This window comes from Oncorhynchus tshawytscha, linkage group LG19, assembly GCF_018296145.1.
Source record: "Oncorhynchus tshawytscha isolate Ot180627B linkage group LG19, Otsh_v2.0, whole genome shotgun sequence".
NCBI lineage: Eukaryota > Metazoa > Chordata > Actinopteri > Salmoniformes > Salmonidae > Oncorhynchus > Oncorhynchus tshawytscha.
The window spans coordinates 34183960-34204659 of record NC_056447.1 but is presented as its reverse complement, the minus strand read 5'-3'; the positions used below and the strand labels follow the sequence as shown (position 1 = coordinate 34204659).

General features: G+C 43.7%; 1 protein-coding gene across 2 annotated transcripts in view; it reads left to right on the top strand.

Annotated features, from left to right (window-relative positions):
* LOC112218674 (low-density lipoprotein receptor class A domain-containing protein 3) overlaps positions 1 to 20700 on the top strand; it is a 135264-nt gene that overhangs the window by 77531 nt on the left and 37033 nt on the right. Inside the window, exons 3-4 of one of the 2 annotated variants that reach the window (XM_024379688.2) lie at positions 5341 to 5466; positions 6313 to 6444. In XM_024379688.2, the coding sequence (XP_024235456.1) occupies positions 5341 to 5466; positions 6313 to 6444 (258 nt within the window). Of the gene's footprint in view, positions 1 to 5340; positions 5467 to 6309; positions 6445 to 20700 lie in introns of both variants that reach the window. The other variant, XM_024379687.2, reaches the window with a different exon arrangement.

Here is a 20700-nt window from a genome sequence, read left to right as displayed (position 1 = left end):
TGGAACATATTCCAATCTGTGCTTGCAAAACAGTCCTGTAGCTTAGCATCTGCTTCATCTGACCACTTGCTCATAGTTCATAGTTCATTGATTTTATTATTGATTGATTGATTGATTGTACGTTGGCTAATAGGAAAGATGGAAAAGGTACATTACCCTCTTGGCAACGGATCCTTACAAGGCACCCAGACCGTCGTCCACGATACCTCCATCTTTTCTTCCTGCGAATGACAGGGATGAGGGCCTTGTCACGTGTCTGGAGTAAATCCTTCCCGCCCGACTTGTTGAGGAAGAAGAATGTCTCCAGTATGGGGTGAGTAATCGCTGCCCTGATATCAATAAGCTCTTTTCGGTCATAAGACACGGTGGCAGAAACATTATGTACAAAATAAGTTACAAATAACGCAACAAAACAAACACAATAGCACAATTGGTTACGGGATTGTAAAACAGCAGCCATCTCCTTCAGCGCCACATATTTGATATAGCACACACTTTTCTTGACAGAAGGTTGCACATAGTGCCTTGACAGTTTATGACGTAGACTGATTTAAAATCATTGCAAAGACATACAGTGTCCAGGAGTCACTGCTCCCCTTCTACACATGTTGGTAATATCGCCTGAACGTTGCTGGCCTGGGCGTGATCGAAAAGTTCCATTAACGTTTCAGGGCCAAGAGAGAGCAAGGCCGAAGGCTGCTCTTTAGTGCCAACCTACTGTACATTGTTCTCCCTCAGATGTTTATTGCATTGTACAGCGTCAGACTGGGCCAGGACTCTGAAGGAGCCAGATTGATTAGTTTGATCTCCCAACCTCCTAGCAGACTGCCTCTGTCTCTGTGTGCCCTCCTTGCTTTCACCCAGACTCCATTACCCATCGATTTTCCTTCCCACACAAACGCACAGGCAAGGTCAGAGAATATCCTTTCAACTCCTCAGCCTTTTCCTCTCTCTCTCTCTCTCTCTCTCTCTCTCTCTCTCTCCTCTCTTTTCTCTCTCTCTCCTCTCTTTTCTCTCTCTCTCTCTCTCTCTCTCTCTCTCTCTATCTCTCTCTCCATCTTATTTTATTCCCCTCCGCTCCATGTCACTCCTCACTCTCGCTCATGCATGCTCATCACGACCTGGTCCACCTGTGCTCAGAGACTTATTTTCTTATGGAGCGAGGGAGAGAAGGAAGGAAGGAGGGGCTGAGGGGGAAAGAAAATAAAGAGGGAAAGTATTGGCTGCGGAAGGAGAGGAGAAGGTTGGAGGGATGCTGTTAGGAAAAAATCTAAAGTATTTCATTAAAGCTAAAACTATCATGCTCTTCGCTTCTTAGATGCTTTTATGGCAAACATATTTGCAATTAAGAATGTTCTCTAGTGTAAGGTTTAGGAAGGATTTGAAAGGAAAAGCACTCACCCATCAAGTGTGGGTGTGTGGGTGTGTGCCTTTGCGCCAGCAGCATCATTTGGCAGGTAAAGATGGCTGTTATTCCAGTCCTCGAGTGCCTTTTTTGCCCCAGCTAACACACCTGACTCCAATAATCACATAATTATGATCTTCAGTTTACAATGCAAATTGATTAATCAGCTGTGTTTGCTGGGGATGGCGAAAAAGTGTGACACCAATCGAGGACTGGAGTTTCCCCACCCCTGTGTAGGTGACTTGGGCTAGGTACTGTAACTGCTGTTTGATTTGACATGAAACTAAGCTAGAGTTTTAATCACAGTGCTTATGTAGCTAGTGCATAGCAGTGTTTTTACCACAGGTGGACTCCAATCAAGTTGTAGAAACATCTCAAGGATGATCAATGGAAACAGGATGCACCTGAGTTCAATTTCGAGTCTCATAGCAAAGGGTCTGAATACCTATGTAAATAAAGTATTTCTGTTGTGTATATATATATATATATGACATTTCGAGAACAGCAAAAAATAAGCTAAATTTACTTCAGACGTTATTACCTTGTTGCTGTAGCTTCATTTGCAGTGCATTCATGCCCCTTGACTTTTTCCATATGTTGTTATGTTACAGCCTTATTCTAAAATGCATTAAATAGATGTTTGCCCTCAATCTACACACAATACCCCATAATAAGGCTGTAACATAACACCATGTGGAAAAAGTCAAGGGGCCTGAATACTTTCTGAATGCACTGTAAATGAAGCTACAGCAACAAGGTAATAACGTCTGAAGTAAATTTAGCTTATTTTTTGCTGTTCTCGAAATGTCATTTTTGAGTTTTTAAATTGCGTAGAAATGCAGTAAATAAGCTTCAATTTTATTTTCCTGCTGGTATTGGCCTTACTTGACTGCAGGCGCATTCGTTTTATTTTGTACAGCTGAGCTGAACACCCCCACTGACTTTGGAAGCCATACAAAAAAAACTGGGGCTGTTTTTTGTAAACAACCTCTATTTAGGCTCAGAGGAGAAGGGGGAAAACTTGGCCCAGAATTAGAGAAGTTCAACTAAGAGGGAGCGCGTGATAGGAGTGGTGGAAGAGTGGGGGGAGAGAGTGGGGGAGGTTGAAGGACAATGCTCTGGAAAAGAAACAAGAAAGTACTTAAATTTAGAGAGGTGGAGAGCAAGGGATTCCGGGCAACAAAAACAAAGAGAACACCTTCACAGAGGAATAAACCAGAGACATTTAATTACAGGGTCTGATTTTTGTTTCGTAAAGCCTCTCCTCTCTCCGCTCCCCCTCTTTTACCCAAAACTATGTAGCTTCTCTAATTAACTTTGATTGTTTTTTTTGTCCTGAGAGCTGTGCTCTGCTCTGCCTGTGAAGGACGAGGTGACCCCAATGAGATGTGAATGCAGCTATAAGCACATTAACTTCCCCCTTCCACACCCCTCCACCCACACACCCCCACCAATCCAGTTTCTGTGCAACTGCCTTGAAATTACCATTAATGCAATTTTTAAAAACTAATTCTGACAATATAAGCTTGGATCAGACAGTGGGTATCCATACTGGTGCTACTGGGTTTCTGGGGGAGAAGGAGGAAAGGTAGCCATGACAGGGCAAGGGGAGGAAGAGCATTGGGCCAGTAACCGGAAGGTTTCCCTGGAAGCCAAAGACGTGGATGTTGATTAAGGCTTGGGTTAAATGTGGAAGACACATTTCAGTTGAATACATTTAGTTGGACTACTGACGAGGATGCAACCCGGGTCTGGGATAAAGGGGAAAAGGAAAGGGGCCCCTTTCCAGGGGTGCATCCTCGTCTCCTGTCCTTCGTATGAGTAGATGATGAAGGAAAGGAGCAGACAAAAGAAGTGGATTGAGACTTCAGATCCATGTAGCCACAAACCAATCTTCCCTCGATTTTTCACTTTCTTAGGGGACCAAAAGAAATGCAAGAAAGACATGATATGTAAGAAACAGATGCAATCTGTTTTGATTGTTTTCCACAGCAAAGTGAGAGAGAGTGAGAAAATATGAAGAAAAACAACAACTCAGAGCCATGTCTTTTTTCTCCGCAGAGTTTAATGAATGTGATATACCATCCATGCAGAATGGGCTTTAAGCACTCAGGGCCTCCGCTGTGGCTGTAAACAAAGGCTGTACACACACACACACACACACAAACGTGCACACACACACACACACACAGGCAGACCAGACGCTCCAGTGTTGAGGGATTGCATTTCATCGAGGAGAGGAGAGAGTATGCGGGTGCTCTGCGTACCCCTCCTTCTTCCACACATAATCGCTGCAGCTTGAAAGAGCTCATAAATCAGCCTACCACAATGGATTGTAGGGGGAGAAATGTGTGCCCCTGGCATTTTAAATGGCGCAGTGCCAAGCCATGGACAGGCCAATAATAATTCTCTTTGTTATTCAAAGTGGCGAAAACACAGGGAGATGTTTGGGTGTTGGCTGGCTTAGAGATATACTGTGTACCCACTCACTACACCCCTGTCCTGTGTCAGTGATTCAGAGGGTTGAGGCCTTGCTTTGTAATGCTGGGTTTTACTAGAGCCGCCGGTTATGTATGCAGTGTCTGTGCCCACATACTAGTGGCTAACTGGTTACTGGTGGTTGCTCAACTGACTGCTGAGTTGACCATGCCACCTACAGAAGGTTAGATCTCTTCCTATACCGTCTGATTTACTAAGCTTTTGTTTTGCATACATTTTCCAGAGGGAATTAAACTTTGAATGTTGAATAAATTATAAAGTACATATTAAGAAGTAAAAGTTCTGAAGGATAAGTGGTTTTAGCTCTCTCTCTTCTCCTTCCCGTCCCATCCCGCCACCAGATAGTGGATTTCTAATCTAGATAATGCGCTGAGGTTCTTTGATTTGCACGGCAGAGTGTCCCAGATGGACTCATCTTGCCATAGCAGGCTTGGGTCACACTATGGGACAGACTCCCTGGGTCTAGGCAAATCCAATGCACTTCTCAAAACGCCTATCCAGGCCCTGGAAAGTAATTTTCTGCTCTGGACTGAAAAGCATCCAAAGTAACCTAGTTCTTTCTGGTCTGACTTCTCCTCACACGTCTCCCTGTCTGTCCTCTGCCTGGTGTAGCTACTTTCTCCACAGTGTTTTCCTCCAGAGAGGGGATCAATGTGTCTAAAGCAGGCAGCTAAAGTTAGGTGCTGCTGAGGTTAAACACACCCCTCCACCCTCACACCCCCACCCCCATAGGGGTGGAGGCTCGTCAATCTCCTGGCTAGCCACTGAGATCTGGCCCTCACTCCGTCTACCCTCCGTTAGATTGATCGATGGTGGATCTATACTAACGCTTCCCTCCACTTTGTTCTCTCTTTGTCTCTGTCTGCTTTCTGTCTGCTCTCCTTTCTAACTGCTTTCCATTCTGTTTCCAACCTGTAGCTCTTAAGGTGGAGGGGGGTAGGTCTATAGAGAAAGTGCAAAGAAGTACTGCAGGACAAGTAGAACTGATAAATTCACTGACCTTTAGTATAACAAAACTACATTTGTAACATTATGTATTAGAACTCACCATTGCCAGAATGTCAATAAGAAGGATCCTTTAAGGCCACTAATGAAATGTGAGCAGCAGCCTGTAATATACAGTGATTGTCTGGTAGGACCCACATCCCTCTATCCCTCCCACTCGCCTCTCACTCCTTGTCTCCCCGTCTCTCACTGTCCTGTTCTTCATCTCTCTCTCCTTCCTTCCCTTTCTCTCCCTCTACTTCTTTCCCTTCTTCTCATTCTTTCTTCTTTCTCATATTTCCCTCTTTTCCCCACAGCTCAACTCTATTATGAGACATTTACAACTGCAGCATCATCCATCCATAGTCATTTCTGCATCATCCTAATAACAGACGCGTCTCCCCCTCCTCTCCCTCGCTCTCTCCCCCACTCCTCTCCTCTCCTCCCCACAGCCAAGATAAAGTCCAAGTGTGCTCCGACGTTCTTTGCCTGTGCCAATGGGATACACTGTATTATCGGGCGGTTCCGTTGCAATGGCTTCAGCGACTGTCCTGACGGGAGCGACGAGAAGAAATGCAGTGAGTATCCCACAGCAACCACCTCCCATCCCATACTAACCCTGGCATAATACCCCATCATGACCTTAATGTACAGTATGTCATGGAAGCCACTCTCTATTTAACCACATACACTGTGGTTAAAACACAGGTTGGTCTTCTGGACCTACTGTATGATCAGTGTTTGGATCATTTGGGAGCCAGCTTTAGCTGTAGTATATAGAAGTGGTGGATTTGGGAGTGGGCTCACATGGCTCCCTCCCTCTGTTCCTGTTTCTCTCCATCTCGGCAGAGCAGCTTCTAACGAGCCAATCACTCTCAGTCGTCAGAGACACTGTGCCTAGCCTGCAGGCCCCCACGCTGATGCACATCTAATCTAGCCATTTAAATGGAACTGCGCTCCTTCCACGTCCTCTGTGCTACGAACGCCGCGCTCTGAGAACCGACCACTATGTCTCTACTGCCTAATTGTCTGGATATTCTTACAAGATAATTCAGCCTCATTCTGCTCAGGCTTGGAACAAAGGCCAAGCAGCACAAGAGTGCAAAGAGGAATCAGAAGTGTTCTGAGGTCTCTCATGCTAGTTGGATTTGTGTATCTAATCAAAAACTGAGATCAAAAGGTTTTACTGTATCTCTCGATGCAGTGCGATGCATTTCATATTTCTTTGATAAATTGATAAATTGGACCGTGTTAAAGGTTTGAGGTTTCTCTAGTTTTTTTTTAGGTTTCTCCAGCTCTTCAGTTTAAGGAGCTGGTGGTTATAAAAATGAAACAAAAGAATGCCTACAGTTTGTTTATCACATACCTAACCCCTGACCTCTATCCCCTGACCTCTGAGCTGTGTTGTGGTCCTCTCACAGCAGGTAACCCGCTGGTGTGCCTGGAGGCCCGCTTCAAGTGTCGTAACGGGCGCTGTGTGGACCGCAGTTTCCTGTGTAACGGACAGGACAACTGTCAGGACAACAGTGATGAGGAACACTGCCTCACCACCGCAGGTAAGGAGCTACACACTACATAGTAACAACCCGCTAGCTACACACCAGCTACCTGCTAGGTATGCACTAGCTATACACTAACATGGCTACATGCTAATGGTTTCACAGTCACAAGGCACCATTATACCATTATACGATACCATTATTATATTGCTCACTAGGATTCAATACTTTGCTACCAATTGCAATCCAAGCCAACTTTGTAAACTTTAAGTCAGAAGCAAGAAGCTAGCTTGTTGTTCCTGCAGAGGAAGTTAACAAGCACATGTGCCTCAATACACATCTCCCAGACCTCCATGGCCATCCTGATATAAGCCAGAGTCAGGATCCATCAGGTGGTAGCCGTGTAGAGGTCTGCCATCAAGACAGATTGCAGCACGCAGAGAGGAGAGGAGAAGCTCAGGGTTTATTATCCCTCTGAGCTAAGGAAGAGGAGGGGGAAATTAAACTGCATAACACACACCCACAGACACAAACACACAATCTATTCCCCCCCCACCCTCTGACTTTGCCTCTCTCGAGAATAAGAGCAGAGGTGCTGCAGATGACAGATAAGGCACACAACATCTGTTTTAAGCCACCTGAAGTCATCCCACACTCCCTTCTTCCTCTCTACACTCCCCATCTCATGGAGTTAGAATGCTGTTTGGGTTACCTGCCTCTGACGTGTCTGATAATTACATCTAGCCTGCTCTCATAGTTTTATCCTTCCATTGTTTCATTCCTGCAGTCTGATTTAGGCCATCTGTTAGACAGCCACAGAGGATGGCCTCTATGGTTTTTTTCTATTTATTCATTGGGTAATGTTTTTTTTTCTATTTATTCATTGGGTAATGTTTTTTTTCTCTATTTATTCATTGGGTAATGTTTTTTTTCTATTTATTCATTGGGTAATGTTTTTTTTTCAATTAATTCATTGGGTAATGGGTTTTTGGAGGGGGAAGTGACAAAGTGGCGAACAATGCAATGTAGCAATGTAAAATAGTGGTGAGGGAAAAAGTCAATACAGTTACATATCTAAATATTATTTTGGACAATTTTATATTGGTACTTTGATTTGATTGATTTCTAGAAATAGAAATAAAAATGATAAAAAGTGGGAGCATTTATTACATTTTTTGCCAAGTGGCGTTAAGGGTTTATCATACTGTTTACCAAAATGTGTACACGTATGCACAACAGTGGAATATTGGACCGTTAGCTTTCATACTTTTTAGAATTTTTAGCACAGCTCAAACAATTTCTCCAACTGTCAACACATTCAAATGAATAGAGGATACATACCTGAGACGCGTTGGTTGGGAGCTGTGGGGAGGTGCTATGCGTCCCCCGCAGATGGTGGTGTCAGAGCCGCGGAGCTATGACACAATGGGACACAGGACAATCACTTATCAGCATCTATGGACTATGATTTACACTTTTGCTAGCGCTACTCAGCTATACTTGCGCCAAAGCTCCGGTATTTTTCATCCGATAGCTTGTTCTCCATCTACAGTGCCTTGCGAAAGTATTCGGCCCCCTTGAACTTTGCGACCTTTTGCCACATTTCAGGCTTCAAACATAAAGATATAAAACTGAATTTTTTTGTGAAGAATCAACAACAAGTGGGACACAATCATGAAGTGGAACGACATTTATTGGATATTTCAAACTTTTTTAACAAATCAAAAACTGAAAAATTGCGCGTGCAAAATTATTCAGCCCCCTTAAGTTAATACTTTGTAGCGCCACCTTTTGCTGCGATTACAGCTGTAAGTCGCTTGGGGTATGTCTCTATCAGTTTTGCACATCGAGAGACTGACATTTTTTCCCATTCCTCCTTGCAAAACAGCTCGAGCTCAGTGAGGTTGGATGGAGAGCATTTGTGAACAGCAGTTTTCAGTTCTTTCCACAGATTCTCGATTGGATTCAGGTCTGGACTTTGACTTGGCAATTCTAACACCTGGATATGTTTATTTGTGAACCATTCCATTGTAGATTTTGCTTTATGTTTTGGATCATTGTCTTGTTGGAAGACAAATCTCCGTCCCAGTCTCAGGTCTTTTGCAGACTCCATCAGGTTTTCTTCCAGAATGGTCCTGTATTTGGCTCCATCCATCTTCCCATCAATTTTAACCATCTTCCCTGTCCCTGCTGAAGAAAAGCAGGCCCAAACCATGATGCTGCCACCACCATGTTTGACAGTGGGGATGGTGTGTTCAGGGTGATGAGCTGTGTTGCTTTTACACCAAACATAACGTTTTGCATTGTTGCCAAAAAGTTCAATTTTGGTTTCATCTGACCAGAGCACCTTCTTCCACATGTTTGGTGTGTCTCCCAGGTGGCTTATGGCAAACTTTAAACAACACTTTTTATGGATATCTTTAAGAAATGGCTTTCTTCTTGCCACTCTTCCATAAAGGCCAGATTTGTGCAATATACGACTGATTGTTGTCCTATGGACAGAGTCTCCCACCTCAGCTGTAGATCTCTGCAGTTCATCCAGAGTGATCATGGGCCTCTTGGCTGCATCTCTGATCAGTCTTCTCCTTGTATGAGCTGAAAGTTTAGAGGGACGGCCAGGTCTTGGTAGATTTGCAGTGGTCTGATACTCCTTCCATTTCAATATTATCGCTTGCACAGTGCTCCTTGGGATGTTCAAAGCTTGGGAAATCTTTTTGTATCCAAATCCGGCTTTAAACTTCTTCACAACAGTATCTCGGACCTGCCTAGTGTGTTCCTTGTTCTTCATGATGCTCTCTGCGCTTTTAACGGACCTCTGAGACTATCACAGTGCAGGTGGATTTATACGGAGACTTGATTACACACAGGTGGATTGTATTTATCATCATTAGTCATTTAGGTCAACATTGGATCATTCAGAGATCCTCACTGAACTTCTGGAGAGAGTTTGCTGCACTGAAAGTAAAGGGGCTGAATAATTTTGCACGCCCAATTCTTCAGTTTTTGATTTGTTAAAAAAGTTTGAAATATCCAATAAATGTCGTTCCACTTCATGATTGTGTCCCACTTGTTGTTGATTCTTCACAAAAAAATACAGTTTTATATTTTTATGTTTGAAGCCTGAAATGTGGCAAAAGTTCGCAAAGTTCAAGGGGGCCGAATACTTTCGCAAGGCACTGTATGTTTTCAGCAATTTTATTTCCATGAATGATCAAACCAAGAATCCAGGACACTCAATTGAGTATGAAATGTTACGTTTGGTATGGTTACATAAGACAGAAGGTTACTTAAGGTAAAAACGAAAGGCGCGTGAATGGGTGGGCATAAAATGTCAACGTCTAGCCGAATCTCATCACAGACAACTTTAGTATTTTAGCAACTTTGCAACTACTTGCTACTTTTCATATACTTTGCAACTACTTCACTTTTTAACTAACCCTCCCCCTAACCTTAACCCTTTAACCTAACTCCTAACCCCTAAACCTAACACCTAGCCTAGCTAACCTTAGCCACCTAACTAAGGTTAGCCAGAAAAAATGTGGAATTCATACGTATTGCAAATTCATAACATATTGTACGAATTACAATTCGTAACATATCATACGACTTGTAATTTGTTAAATATAGGCAGAACATTACCAAAATGATTACCACGTTGTTTGCTGGAAATAAAAGTTTTGGCTTTGATACCGGCAATGTCTTTCAGATATAAAGAAAAGTTGGAAAAAAGTTGGCAGTATAGTAAAGTTGGCATAAAAACGTATTGCGATGTAATCTAGGAAGAGCATGGGAAGATAGAGAATAATTTTCTGTATGTGTAATGTTTACTGTTAATTTGTATTGTTTATTTCACTTTTGTATATTATCTACCTCGCTTGCTTTGGCAATGTTAACACATGTTTCCCATGCCAATAAAGACCCTTGAATTGAATAAAGTGCAATAGAAACAATTGGAATAAAAGGCATGAGAGGCTAAGGGGGATTTGAGATCAATAGAAGGAGAGGGAGAGAGAGAGAGAGTGATGCTGAGATAGAGAGGCAGGGTGAAATGGGAGCCAGAAGAGGATGGAATAGATAGAAGTGAGTGAGAGGGGATAGTAAGAGCGAGAGACAGTGAGAGGGATAGCAGTAGTCTGGAGTCGAGCCCCGAGGCAGAGCGAGGGAGGGGAGGGCTCTGTAATTCAGGAAGCAGAAATAACATTAAAGCCCATTCGGCACAGCAGCGTTTCTTTTTCCTCACAAATCTGTGTTTGGGTGTACGTTGTCGGAGGGGGTTGGGGGCGGGGTGTGTGTTTGACCCCCCCCTTTGCCTCGTCACAGCAGGAGAACAGCCTGGGGGCACAGACGTCCCAGGCACACACACAAACACACTGGAGACCAGAGACACACACAGCATGCCCAAGCACCAAACACATACACACACACTAAAGCAATAATACACACAGTATAACTCCCTGACCTTCAGCAGTCTAATATCAGAATGAGAAGCTTGTGAATGTGAAATAGTATGAGACATGCAGAGAGCTGTAGATGAAGTGTTCTCTGTTAGATGGAAAGTTGGAGACAGTGTCTTAACAGTAATATTAATTCACATAATGGGGGAAAGTTATTTCAAATCTACTACGAAGGGACATTTTTTGAAAGTTTAGCCATTGAATTGTCTAGGTAGACTAATGACACAGTGTGTTGGGAGGGAGGGAGGGAGGGAGGGAGGGAGGGAGCTTTCAACTGGCTTTGTGGATTTCTGAAGACATGGCATGCTTTGTCTGATTACCACCATCAAAGGCTTTTGTTTTGGCACGCTGTGTGTGTTTGAATACTCAACACCTTCCTTCATAGTAAACTGTGGACTTTCAACATAAACATTTTCAAATGGAGATTGTCATAAAATATTTACATTCCAAAAAATATCCAGGAATTCAGAAATGCAGTGGGGATTAAGCTTGTGACTTCATGTAGAGTATAGCGCACAAAGGCTTTGAAAACATCTTCATTGTTGCTCCCATTCACATCCACTTTCTGCCAAAGCTCTGTTTCATGTCCCCAGTCCCAAACCTTACTCCTATTTCAGCATCCAATGTGCATTTGAATAAGGATTCAATGTTTGTCAAATGAAAGTTTATTGGTCGTGTACACAGTTTAGCTAAATGTTTATGTTATTAGCGCCTAACAATGCAGTAAACTGTCAAACAAGTACACAAATAATGCAAAAAAACAAAGTTTTTTTTAATAAAGAAGTCAAGAGATGTTCGGAACGAAACCAATTAACAACCCAAATAGCACTGTAACACTAATCCAAATGCCATCTATACGTATCTACACATACATGTGTTAATGGTATGTATAGACAGTAGGTGAATAGAAAAGTTATGTATACCAGTAGTTACAGAGGATAAGTCTAGAATACAGTATATACATATAAAGTGGGTAAAACAGTATGTAAACATTAGTAAAGTGACCAGTGTTCAATGACTATGTACTCTACATAGGGTAGCCATCTCTAAAGAGCAGGGTATAGTTGAGGATGGACAGACACATTTACATGTCATTTACATTAATTTACATTCCCTTCACAACAAAACCAAGTGTCCTCCTCAAGGTTATCCTGCAGCATTCCTTAAAGAGGAACGAACTCCAGTGACTTCCTTTGTTTACCACTCCCCCTCACATATACAAATACAGTACCAGTCAAAGGTTTGGACACACCTACTCATTCAAGGGTTTTTCTTTATTTGTACTATTTTCTACATTGTAGAATAATAGTGACGACATAAAAACTATGAAATAACACATATGGAATCATGGAGTAAAGAAAGTGTTAAACAAATCAAAATATATTTTATATTTGAGATTCTTGTAGTAGCCACCCTTTGCCTTGATGACAGCTTTGCACACTATTGGCATTCTCTCAACCAGCTTCATGAGGTAGTCACCTGGAATGCATTTCAATTAACAAGTGTGCCTCTCTTTAAAGTTAATTTGTGGAATTTCTTTCCTTCTTAATGCGTTTGAGCCAATCAGTTGTGTTGTGGCAAGGTAGGGGTGGTATACAGAAGATTCCCCGATTTGGTAAGTCCATATTATGGCAAGAACAGCTCAAAAAAGCGAAGATAAATGACAGTCCATCATTACTTTATGACATTAAGGTCAGTCAATCTGGAAAATGTCAAGAACTTTCAAAGTTTCTTCAAGTGCAGTCACAAAAACCATCAAGCTCTATGATGAAACTGGCTCTCATGAGGACCGCCACAGGAAAGGAAGACCCAGAGTTACCTCTGCTGCAGAGGATAAGTTCATCAGAGTTACCAGCCTCTTAAATGGCAGCCCAAATAAATGCTTCACAGAGTTCAAGTATCAGACACATCACAACATCAACTGTTCAGAGGAGACCGCGTGAATCAGGCCTTCATGGTCTAATTGCTGCAAAGAAACCAATACTAAAGAACACCAATAAGAAGAAGAGACTTGCTTGGGCCAAGAAACACGAGCAATGGACATTAGACCGGTGGAAATCTGTCCTTTTCCAACCGCCGTGTCTTGGTGAGACACAAAGTAGGTGAACGGATGATCTCTGTGAGTGTGGTTCCCACCATGAAGAATGGAGAAGGAGTTCTGATGGTGTGGGGGTGCTTTTCTGGTGACAATGTTTGTGATTTATTTAGAATTCAAAGGAACACTTAACCAGCATGGCTACTACAGCATTCAGCAGCGATATGCCATCCCATCTGGTTTGCAGTTAGTGGGACTTTGCTGCTTCAGTAACCACACGAGGGTCGATATTATGGGAGGGCCTTAGGGGGCCCAGCCCATCCAAATAAAATGTTGAAATATAGATCATTTATTTGACCAAGACACGCGCCGACAGAAAGACGCATCAATCTCAGTTTAAGCATCCGAGCAAGTGAAACAGCTCCCCCCTGTCTCAGTATGTGTAGAACATGTATCTGATGCTCTTGCGAATTGGAAAGAAGACATTACACTAAAGTAAATTAATGTTTAATCAACATTATGTAATTACTCCTGTCTAAATAAAATCACTCAATATACTTCAACAGGGAGCATGACTTGGCCACAGATGATCATTAGCTTCTTTATTAAAAATAGCTGTGGATTGTTTCAACTCACAAGTGTGTTTGGGAAGCCCACAATTTGGTTATTACGCGTGGCAATAGGTCTAGCTGATTGAGTAGCGGCTGTCAGTGAAAGCATCTGATATATGTGTGAAGATAATGTGTTTGGAGTATAATTTTCAAATGTTGCATCAAGAAGAAGGGGGGGGGGGTGTTGAAGATATGGTCTGTCTCCAGAATGCCTCCATAAGTGCCCATTTGGCAATGTCTTCTTTCTGATTGTCTTAACTGGTACACCACCATTTTGTTCTTCGTCTCACACAAGTCAACAAAATCTGTTTCTAACATCCATTGTGAAAGATCGTTCCTCAATGTTTGAAAAATCTTTTCAACACTCCTGACCTCAATAATCACCAAGCCTCTGTGTGAAAGAACAAAATATCATGATCTGATGATTTCATAAAAAACTGCTTTTTGTCCCGAGCGCACTGGCGCAGGAAGCTTCGAGGTCCCGGAATAGGCTAGTTGATACACTGTTGAGAGTTTGTTAGCGACGGCTTCGGGCCAGACCCTGTGATAATTTGGTACAATGTTGAACTTCACTAGCAATAGCTCAAGTCAAGACAGCTAGAAAGGGAGGCAGACAGGCGGAGAAGAGAGATTAATGCGATTAAAAGAACCAGAACTTTCATCAGTATATTTTCTACTTTTTTTATTTGTTGGCTTTAGGCCTATGTATTTGACTTAGTTGGTGATGGAGGTTATAGGCCTACTGCTGCATTAGTCTATAGGCTATCACTGAGTTCTAGACAATCATTTATTTAGCCGCCAATGGATCACAGTGTATCAATGTGTCTATATAGCAGAGGCTAGTGCTCTAGCCATAGTTGAATTTTAACTTTTAGATTTGTATCATTTTACTTCAGATTTTTATGATTAACCACGTGACAATGATTTTGAGAAACAAAATTATTGAAATGTAACTGTTCCACAAAAATGTGCATATATAAATATTCAGAACTGGCATGCAGATCGGTAGAAACGGTAGGGTAAATTGTAAGCTTCCCCTAACTTAAGACTCATGAGCTGCCTGTGGTCTTTACTAAAACCCCCATTTAAAAAATGAGTGCAAGCGCGTGCACACATAGGAGGTCCCATAAAAAAGCAGGCCTCCTCTGGAAATCAAATGCCGTCCAACTGATTTGTTCTGTCACAACATGTATTTGGTCACATTACGGTTCCTGCCACCAACCCCATCAGTGTAATCAGTGGCCTACAGGTCCATAGAGGACTGTCAGACAGCCAATTACATCTAAGCAGAGACACAGCGGACGCATGCAGGCAGGCTGACATAATGCATTAGCCTGCTACATGACTAGCCTGTCAGCACATGAACAGCCCTGCTGGAAATCACTGATTAAAGATCATCTCTGGGTGGTTGGAAGTGTGGGAAAACCTAAGGCGTGTGTGTGTGTGTGTGTGTGTGTGTGTGAGGTAATCTACAATATCTGTTCTCATTGCTTCGCCTATGTGTTTGAATGGTGATCGCCACTCATCTAAGTTATTCTCAAATGGCAATGAAGGAATGTAGCCTTTTAGCGTGTAGATCATCATTAAACTGAACAGGAACTGCTTGGTACAGAACAATTCATCTGCCATTACATATTGGTCTATATGAACCCGTTGTAGCTGGCTTCTGAATCCTTGGGTTCAAATGTTTGTGACACACAACTGTCTCTCTTTTCTCTCAGTAAAACTCCAGAGAGCCTCTTTTGAAGTCCCAGAGAAGCACTCTGTCTACAGAGTATAATCTACAGCTCTATATTTCATAGATCCTTCCTCAGTGTGAAAGGAGATTCACGGCTGCATCTGCTGCTTTGCATAGACATTATGCATGAGAAACCTGGATCCCGGGCCAACTGCTTACACCAGCTCATAAACAGATACATACATAATACTCATTTTCACCTCACCATTAGAGTCCACAGTAAAGCACCCATTAGGGCCTGCAATCACACTGATATATAGACTGAATGGAGAATGTCAGTGATTACAGATTCCTGGGTTGTATTCACCATTGGTGGCATCACTCTGCTTTTAATGGCTTTTCAGCCTCCATATTCCACATTGATTTCTGCGGGAGTTTGGGCCAGAAAATAGGCACAGTAGTTTAAAATGACAAGTTAATCCAAGGGTGTTTTGGAGGTGTGTGTGCATGCGTCTGTCTTTGTGTGTGAGGTGTGAGTCTGTCTGTGTGTGTGAGGTGTGGGTCTGTCTTGTCCTATCATTAACACAGAGAGCGAAGGCAGAGGGAGAATGGCGTGGGAGTGGAGGGCAATTTAATGGCCTCAGTGTGAGTTGGGAGATTGGAATAAAATGGCTGCAGTTTGAGATGGGGGAGTGAAATATAATGGTGCTAGTTTATCAGAGTCAACAGTCACTGGACAGAGCCAAAAATAAGATGTTGGACACGCTACTGCCCAGGGAGTTCAACTAGGAGAAACGTTTAGTTTGTGTGTATGTGCGGACCCAGGTTTCTCTTCCCTCTGTTGTTCTCCTCTTGCCCCCCCCTTCCATGTTCCTCTCCATTGCAAGTAGCACTCTAACCTCGACCATGGCTGAGTGTCAGTGTTCATGGAGATCCTTGTGTTAGGGCCTAACAGTCTTGGCCATGCCCAGAAAGAGCACTCCCCCCTGGACTTGTGTCTGTGTAAATCCCTCTGTCCTTGAACCAGGGCCAGCCATTCCACTCTGTCTAAGATCCCTGAAATTAACAAACTTTTTTCTGCTACATCTAACCCCATTTAGTCACCATGACGATGGTGGTCAACTGACAACCAGCACCAACGGATGTGAAGAGGAATTCCAGTCGGGACAAAAGCTCTACTGTTCCGAATACCCAATGACCCTCTTCTCTAGTGTGTGTGTGTGCATGTGCACGTACGTGTGTAGAGCCTACTCTTCTACCCAGTATATGTGTGTTTGAATAGGGCTCAGGAACGGCGTCCCTCTCTGTGCCAACATCAGGCACTCTACACTTGCATTAACATTCAGTCATCTAGCTCCACTCTGCTCACAATACACTAGCTCTCCTGCAGAGTAGAGTGGAGGCTACTATAGCATTAACATTCAGCTGCATTGTGCTTCTGTTGCAAACACTGATGACACTCATAGGGTCAGGTCTTTTGTTGAACAGTTGAGGGTCTCTTTTTTTGTCTCTCCCACCTCTCTTTCCCGCTCTCTCACTCTTTCCTGAATAGAAACCACTCCAATTTACCTCCTCTCCTTTCAGCATGTTTTTGCATAACCATCTCAACCTCTTGGCCAGGACGTAATTGCTGAAGAGAATGTGTTATCAAGTAACTCAAGAGGCGTTTGAATAATTAGGCCTACACTTGCCTGACCTGTTATAATGTCAAAACACTGCTGCATGCATATAAATGAAGCTTGTTAATAGTCCAGACCTCTTTAGCCTAGGAGGTGTGCAAACCCATTTTCTGTTGTTTAATAACATTGAGAACTAAGAGGATTTCATAGATATGAGTGAAGAGGTGCAGCATATCAAATCAAATTTGATTTGTCACATACACATGGTTAGCAGATGTTAATGCGAGTGTAGCAAAATGCGTGTGCTTCTAGTTCCGACAATGCAGTAATAACCAACAAGTAATCTAACTAACAATTTCAAAACTACTGTCTTATACACAGTGTAAGGGGATAAAGAATATGTACATAAGGATATATGAATGAGTGATGGTACAGAGCAGCATAGGTAGGTACAGGTACAGACGGCAAGATACAGTAGATGGTATCGAGTACAGTATATACATATGAGATGAGTATGTAAACAAAATGGCATAGTTAAAGTGGCTAGTGATACATGTATTACATAAGGATGCAGTAGATGATATAGAGTACAGTATATACGTATGCATATGAGATGAATAATGTAGGGTATGTAACATTATATTAGGTAGCATTGTTTAAAGTGGCTAGTGATATATTTTACATCATTTCCCATCAATTCCCATTATTAAAGTGGCTGGAGTTGAGTCAGTGTCAGTGTGTTGACAGCAGCCACTCAATGTTAGTGGTGGCTGTTTAACAGTCTGATGGCCTTGAGATAGAAGCTGTTTTTCAGTCTCTCGGTCCCAGCTTTGCTGCACCTGTACTGACCTCGCCTTCTGGACGATAGCGGGGTGAACAGGCAGTGGCTCGGGTGGTTGTTGTCCTTGATGATCTTTATGGCCTTCCTGTAACATCGGGTGGTGTAGGTGTCCTGGAGGGCAGGTAGTTTGCCCCCGGTGATGCGTTGTGCAGACCTCACTACCCTCTGGAGAGCCTTACGGTTGTGGGCGGAGCAGTTGCCGTACCAGGCGGTGATGCAGCCCGCCAGGATGCTCTCGATTGTGCATCTGTAGAAGTTTGTGAGTGCTTTTGGTGACAAGCCGAATTTCTTCAGCCTCCTGAGGTTGAAGAGGCGCTGCTGCGCCTTCTTCACGATGCTGTCTGTGTGAGTGGACCAATTCAGTTTGTCTGTGATGTGTATGCCGAGGAACTTAAAACTTGCTACCCTCTCCACTACTGTTCCATCGATGTGGATAGGGGGTGTTCCCTCTGCTGTTTCCTGAAGTCCACAATCATCTCCTTAGTTTTGTTGACGTTGAGTGTGAGGTTATTTTCCTGACACCACACTCCGAGGGCCCTCACCTCCTCCCTGTAGGCCGTCTCGTCGTTGTTGGTAATCAAGCCTACCACTGTTGTGTCGTCCGCAAACTTGATGATTGAGTTGGAGGCGTGCGTGGCCACGCAGTCGTGGGTGAACAGGGAGTACAGGAGAGGGCTCAGAACGCACCCTTGTGGGGCCCCAGTGTTGAGGATCAGTGAGGTGGAGATGTTGTTTCTTACCCTCACCACCTGGGGCGGCCCGTCAGGAAGTCCAGTACCCAGTTGCACAGGGTGGGGTCGAGACCCAGGGTCTCGAGCTTGATGACGAGCTTGGAGGGTACTATGGTGTTGAATGCCGAGCTGTAGTCGATGAACAGCATTCTCACATAGGTATTCCTCTTGTCCAGATGGGTTAGGGCAGTGTGCAGTGTGGTTGAGATTGCATCGTCTGTGGACCTATTTGGGCGGTAAGCAAATTGGAGTGGGTCTAGTGTGTCAGGTAGGGTGGAGGTGATATGGTCCTTGACTAGTCTCTCAAAGCACTTCATGATGACGGAAGTGAGTGCTACGGGGCGGTAGTCGTTTAGCTCAGTTACCTTAGCTTTCTTGGGAACAGGAACAATGGTGGCCCTCTTGAAGCATGTGGGAACAGCAGACTGGTATAGGGATTGATTGAATATGTCCGTAAACACACCGGCCAGCTGGTCTGCGCATGCTCTAAGGGCGCGGCTGGGGATGCCGTCTGGGCCTGCAGCCTTGCGAGGGTTAACACGTTTAAATGTCTTACTCACCTCGGCTGCAGTGAAGGAGAGTCCGCATGTTTTCGTTGCAGGCCGTGTCAGTGGCACTGTATTGTCCTCAAAGCGGGCAAAAAGTTATTTAGTCTGCCTGGGAGCAAGACATCCTGGTCCGTGACTGGGCTGGTTTTCTTCTTGTAGTCCGTGATTGACTGTAGACCCTGCCACATACCTCTTGTGTCTGAGCCGTTGAATTGAGATTCTACTTTGTCTCTGTACTGGCGCTTAGCTTGTTTGATAGCCTTGCGGAGGGAATAGCTGCACTGTTTGTATTCGGTCATGTTACCAGTCACCTTGCCCTGATTAAAAGCAGTGGTTCGCGCTTTCAGTTTCACGCGAATGCTGCCATCAATCCACGGTTTCTGGTTAGGGAATGTTTTAATCGTTGCTATGGGAACGACATCTTCAACGCACGTTCTAATGAACTCGCACACCGAATCAGCGTATTCGTCAATGTTGTTATCTGACGCAATACGAAACATCTCCCAGTCCACGTGATGGAAGCAGTCTTGGAGTGTGGAGTCAGCTTGGTCAGACCAGCGTTGAACAGACCTCAGCGTGGGAGCTTCTTTTTTTAGTTTCTGTCTGTAGGCAGGGATCAACAAAATAGAGTCGTGGTCAGCTTTTCCGAAAGGAGGGCAGGTCAGGCCCTTGTATGCGTCGCGGAAGTTAGAGTAACAATGATCCAAGGTTTTTCCACCCCTGGTTGCGCAATCGATATGCTGATAAAATTTAGCGAGTCTTGTTTTCAGATTAGCCTTGTTATAATCCCCAGCTACAATGAATGCAGCCTCCGGATAAATGGATTCCAGTTTGCAAAGAGTCAAATAAAGTTCGTTCAGAGCCATAGATGTGTCTGCTTGGGGGGGGGGGATATATACGGCTGTGATTATAATCGAAGAGAATTCTCTTGGTAGATAATGTGGTCGACATTTGATTGTGAGGATTTCTAAATCAGGTGAACAGAAGGATTTGAGTTCCTGTATGTTTCTTTCATCACACCATGTCTCGTTAGCCATAAGGCATACGCCCCCGCCCCTCTTCTTACCAGAAAGATGTTTGTTTCTGTCGGCGCGATGCGTGGAGAAACCCGCTGGCTGCACCGCCTCCGATAGCGTCTCTCCAGTGAGCCATGTTTCCGTGAAGCAAAGAACGTTACAGTCTCTGATGTCCCTCTGGAATGCTACCCTTGCTCGGATTTCATCAACCTTGTTGTCAAGAGACTGGACATTGGCGAGAAGAATGCTAGGGAGTGGTGCACGATGTGCCCGTCTCCGGAGTCTGACCAGAAGACCGCCTCGTTTCCCTCTTTTACGGAGTTGTTTTTTTGGGTCGCCGCATAGGATCCATTCCGTTGTCCTGGTTGAAAGGAACACAGGATCCGCTTTGTGAAAATCATATTCTTGGTCGTACTGATGGTGAGTTGACGCTGGTCTTATATTCAGTAGTTCTTCTCGACTGTATGTAATGAAACCTAAGATGACCTGGGGTACTAATGTTAGAAATAAAACGTTAAAAAAACAAAAAACTGCATAGTTTCCTAGGAACGCGAAGCGAGGCGGCCATCTCTGTCGGCATATGACTTCATCCTTCTGGGCAGCAGGGTTGATGATGAATGTATGAGAAATAGACCTACTCTCAGAGGTGGTGATGTGCCCAGAAGCCCATTTAATTATCATATCATTACTTTACCTGGCTGACATGCCTAATGCTCTCATCCATAAGCAGCAGAGCGAAGCAGATAGCTAGACAAGGTCATATAGGGCAGCTCAACGAAC